The sequence below is a fragment of the Rhinoderma darwinii genome, chromosome 11 (assembly GCF_050947455.1).
Source record: "Rhinoderma darwinii isolate aRhiDar2 chromosome 11, aRhiDar2.hap1, whole genome shotgun sequence".
Lineage (NCBI taxonomy): Eukaryota > Metazoa > Chordata > Amphibia > Anura > Rhinodermatidae > Rhinoderma > Rhinoderma darwinii.
This window is the reverse complement of record NC_134697.1, coordinates 98,063,599-98,070,746: the sequence shown is the minus strand read 5'-3', so window position 1 is coordinate 98,070,746 and position 7,148 is coordinate 98,063,599. Positions and strand designations below refer to the sequence as shown.

General features: G+C 38.3%; 1 protein-coding gene across 1 annotated transcript in view; it reads left to right on the top strand.

Annotated features, from left to right (window-relative positions):
* LOC142663093 (uncharacterized) overlaps nt 1-7,148 on the top strand; it is an 81,950-nt gene that overhangs the window by 15,724 nt on the left and 59,078 nt on the right. Inside the window, exon 2 of the mRNA XM_075841396.1 lies at nt 6,594-6,749. Coding sequence (XP_075697511.1) covers nt 6,642-6,749 — 108 coding nt within the window. The 5' untranslated portion in view covers nt 6,594-6,641. The remainder of the gene's footprint in view (nt 1-6,593; nt 6,750-7,148) is intronic.

Sequence of the window (7,148 nt, the reverse complement as noted above, 5' to 3'; positions counted from 1 at the left end):
CACTGACTATATACACTGACCACATACATATATACACACTGACTATATACACTGACCACATACATATATACACACTGACTATATACACCGACCACATACATATATACACACTGACTATTTACACCGACCACATACATATATACACACTGACTATATACACCGACCACATACATATATACACACTGACTATATACACCGACCACATACATATATACACACTGACTATATACACCCACCTCATACATATATACACACTGACTATATACACCCACCACATACATATATACACACTGACTATATACACCCACCACATACATATATACACACTGACTATATACACCCACCAGATACATATATATATATACACACTGACTATATACACCGACCACATACATATATACACACTGACTATATACAACCACCAGATACATATATACACACTGACTATATACAACCACCACATACATATATACACACCGACTATATACACTGACCACATACATATATACACACTGACTATATACACCCACCACATACATATATACACACTGACTATATACACTGACCACATACATATATACACACTGACTATATACACTGACCACATACATGTATACACACTGACTATATACACCCACCACATACATATATACACACTGACTATATACACCGACCACATACATATATACACACTGACTATATACACCCACCAGATACATATATACACACTGACTATATACACCGACCACATATATACACACTGACTATATACACCGACCACATACATATATACACACTGACTATATACACCGACCACATACATATATACACACTAACTATATACACCCACCACATACATATATACACACTGACTATATACACCGACCACATATATACACACTGACTATATACACCGACCACATACATATATACACACTGACTATATACACCGACCACATACATATATACACACTGACTATATACACCGACCACATACATATATACACACTGACTATATACACACCGACCACATTCATATATGCACACTGACTATATACACCCACTACATACATATATACACACTGACTATATACACCCACCACATACATATATACACACTGACTATATACACCGACCACATTCATATATACACACTGACTATATACACCGACCACATACATATATACACACTGACTATATACACCGACCACATACATATATACACACTGACTATATACACCGACCAGATACATGTATACACACTGACTATATACACCCACCACATACATATATACACACTGACTATATACACCGACCACATACATATATACACACTGACTATATACACCCACCACATACATATATACACACTGACTATATACACCCACCACATACATATATACACACTGACTATATACACCGACCACATACATATATACACACTGACTATATACACCGACCTGATACATATATATATATATACACACTGACTATATACACCGACCACATACATATATACACACTGACTATATACACCCACCACATACATATATACACACTGACTATATACACCGACCACATACATATATACACACTGACTATATACACCCACCACATACATATATACACACTGACTATATACACCCACCACATACATATATACACACTGACTATATACACCCACCACATACATATATACACACTGACTATATACACCGACCACATTTATACACACTGACTATATACACCGACCACATACATGTATACACACTGACTATATACACCCACCACATACATATATACACACTGACTATATACACCGACCACATACATATATACACACTGACTATATACACCGACCACATACATATATACACACTGACTATATACACCGACCAGATACATATATACACACACTGACTATATACACCCACCACATACATATATACACACTGACTATATACAACCACCAGATACATATATACACACTGACTATATACAACCACCACATACATATATACACACCGACTATATACACTGACCACATACATATATACACACTGACTATATACACCCACCACATACATATATACACACTGACTATATACACCCACCACATACATATATACACACTGACTATATACACCGACCAGATACATATATACACACTGACTATATACACCCACCACATACATATATACACACTGACTATATACACCGACCACATACATATATACACACTGACTATATACACCCACCAGATACATATATACACACTGACTATATACACCGACCACATACATATATACACACTGACTATATACACTGACCACATACATATATACACACTGACTATATACACTGACCACATACATATATACACACTGACTATATACACACAGACCAGATACATGTATACACACTGACTATATACACCGACCACATACATATATACACACTGACTATATACACCGACCACATACATATATACACACTGACTATATACACCCACCACATACATATATACACACTGACTATATACACCGACCACATACATATATACACACTGACTATATACACCGACCACATACATATATACACACTGACTATATACACTGACCACATACATATGTATACACACTGACTATATACACCCACCACATACATATATACACACTGACTATATACACCGACCACATACATATATACACACTGACTATATACACCGACCACATACATATGTATACACACTGACTATATACACCCACCACATACATATATACACACTGACTATATACACCCACCACATACATATATACACACTGACTATATACACCGACCAGATACATATATATATATATACACACTGACTATATACACCGACCACATACATATATACACACTGACTATATACACCCACCACATACATATATACACACTGACTATATACACCGACCACATACATATATACACACTGACTATATACACACAGACCAGATACATGTATACACACTGACTATATACACCGACCACATACATATATACACACTGACTATATACACCCACCAGATACATATATACACACTGACTATATACACCGACCACATATATACACACTGACTATATACACCGACCACATACATATATACACACTGACTATATACACCGACCACATACATATATACACACTGACTATATACACCCACCACATACATATATACACACTGACTATATACACCGACCACATATATACACACTGACTATATACACCGACCACATACATATATACACACTGACTATATACACCGACCACATACATATATACACACTGACTATATACACCGACCACATACATATATACACACTGACTATATACACACCGACCACATTCATATATGCACACTGACTATATACACCCACCACATACATATGTACACACTGACTATATACACCCACCACATACATATATACACACTGACTATATACACCGACCAGATACATATATATATATATACACACACTGACTATATACACCGACCACATACATATATACACACTGACTATATACACCGACCACATACATATATACACACTGACTATATACACCGACCAGATACATGTATACACACTGACTATATACACCCACCACATACATATATACACACTGACTATATACACCGACCACATACATATATACACACTGACTATATACACCGACCACATACATATATACACACTGACTATATACACCGACCAGATACATATATATATACACACTGACTATATACACCCACCACATACATATATACACACTGACTATATACACCGACCACATACATATATACACACTGACTATATACACCCACCACATACATATATACACACTGACTATATACACCCACCACATACATATATACACACTGACTATATACACCCACCACATACATATATACACACTGACTATATACACCGACCACATTTATACACACTGACTATATACACCGACCACATACATATATACACACTGACTATATACACCCACCACATACATATATACACACTGACTATATACACCGACCACATACATATATACACACTGACTATATACACCCACCACATACATATATACACACTGACTATATACACCCACCACATACATATATACACACTGACTATATACACCGACCACATATATACACACTGACTATATACACCGACCACATACATATATACACACTGACTATATACACCGACCACATACATATATACACACTGACTATATACACCGACCACATACATATATACACACTGACTATATACACACCGACCACATTCATATATGCACACTGACTATATACACCCACCACATACATATGTACACACTGACTATATACACCCACCACATACATATATACACACTGACTATATACACCGACCAGATACATATATATATATATACACACACTGACTATATACACCGACCACATACATATATACACACTGACTATATACACCGACCACATACATATATACACACTGACTATATACACCGACCAGATACATGTATACACACTGACTATATACACCCACCACATACATATATACACACTGACTATATACACCGACCACATACATATATACACACTGACTATATACACCGACCACATACATATATACACACTGACTATATACACCGACCAGATACATATATATATATACACACTGACTATATACACCCACCACATACATATATACACACTGACTATATACACCGACCACATACATATATACACACTGACTATATACACCCACCACATACATATATACACACTGACTATATACACCCACCACATACATATATACACACTGACTATATACACCCACCACATACATATATACACACTGACTATATACACCGACCACATTTATACACACTGACTATATACACCGACCACATACATATATACACACTGACTATATACACCCACCACATACATATATACACACTGACTATATACACCGACCACATACATATATACACACTGACTATATACACCCACCACATACATATATACACACTGACTATATACACCCACCACATACATATATACACACTGACTATATACACCCACCACATACATATATACACACTGACTATATACACCGACCACATTTATACACACTGACTATATACACCGACCACATACATGTATACACACTGACTATATACACCCACCACATACATATATACACACTGACTATATACACCGACCACATACATATATACACACTGACTATATACACCCACCAGATAGATATATACACACTGACTATATATACATACACCGACCAGACACACATATATTTACCGACTATATACAGTATGTATGTGTACCAGAATTTGGACTTCGATGCCGATACTTTGTAATGTTGCGATTCTTGATACCAAAACGATACTTTGCCAACAATAATAATAACACAAAAAAAAGTACTTCTGTTTTCTGATGTGAGGCGCGATGATGAAGTCTGAACCTCCACGTGCCTCTCGCTAATAGTAATTAACCCCGTCACGTACCTCAGTCATAATGGACAACATTGGGTTAATGTGTGAGGTACATGATTGGGTTTATTACTATTGGTGAGAGGCACTTGGAGGTTCCGAATTCATCATCATCATCATCGCACCTCATCAATAAGTGAGAGAAAGTAGGTAAACCTGAATGACGCTATAAATGTGTCACTACGCTCGCGATGACACCGAATGTGTGATTATCTTGTATCGAGACTTATTTGAATGTTTATTGTAAAAAATGTTTGTTTTTTTAATTTAATGTTACCTATTATTTTTTTTAAACTTTAATGTACCGGTATATATTTATACACTGATCGTACACAGGCAGCGGTTACCTCAGTATGACCTATCAGGGAATATGGTCAAACAGCCCTGGGGTCCTTCTATGGACTCTCTGCCCATATATGGTATGTCCCTCGATCCGTCACAGGGATTCCCAGTGACGCGATCCGAAGGGCATCCCCCTTCTCATTTACCCCTTGAATTTTGTGGTCAGCTTTGATCGCAGCATTCGGGAATAGCAGCGGAGAGGAGAGGTTTCTCTGATCTCCACCGTTAGAGCGGGGCTGCGGCTGTGTAATACCGCCATTGTTCCGCTCCTGACAATAAGTGCGCACGCGGGGTCAGCATGAGGTGATGCGGGTGGCTCCACTAATGAGTGCGGGCACTGAAGACAGAATATGGGGGTGTTTTGTAGTGCACCCGCCATGTTGTCTGTCTTCAGTGCCAGCGCTCATCGTATCACATCAAGCTGAGCGCGCGCCCGCCTGTCAGGAGTGGGGCAATGGCTGTATTACACACCCGCAGCCCCGCTCTCACAACATTTATGTATTACCCTATTAAGCTGTGCGGCTGCACAGCTTAGTATAGAAATACATGAAATAACGGTATCGAACCGTTTGAGGGTGCACGGTATCGAAACTGTTTCGATGCATCGTGCAACCCTAATATACACACAGACTATAGACATCAACTATATATATGAGATGCTATAATTCCCATACAATGTTCTTCCTCGTAGATTTCTTCAGTAAAGAAGTCGTCCAGTTGACGTCTCCTCCCGAAGACGATGGTCCTTTTACTGACCGTTCCACCAGAGATGGCCACGGACCGAAAAGAGACGACCGACAGGATATTAAGCCTCACCCTGGAGGTCATCTACCTGCTGACCGGAGAGGTGAGGGATTCTTAAGGGCTGGGACTATTTTTTTGACTTTTCCTCTTTGCATCCCGTCGCTGTAAACTGTTTGTTATTTTTAGTCCGACGTCGCTGTATGAGGCTTTGTTTCTTCCGGGACGAGTTGTACTTTATTTAGGAGCCTTTTTTACCTCCGCGTTTAATTATCTATATACTGATAGTACACAGGCAGTTGTTAGGACAGACCTCCGTATACCCGAACAGGAAATATTGTCAGACAGTCCTGGGGTCCTTCAATGGACTCCGATCTGTCTGCCCATATATGGTATGTCCCTCCATCGCGTCACAGGGATTCTCTGGGACGCAATCAAAGCGGGATCCCCCCCTCACGCCTTCCCTTCGAATGCTGTGTTTAGCTTTGATCGCAGCATTCAAGGT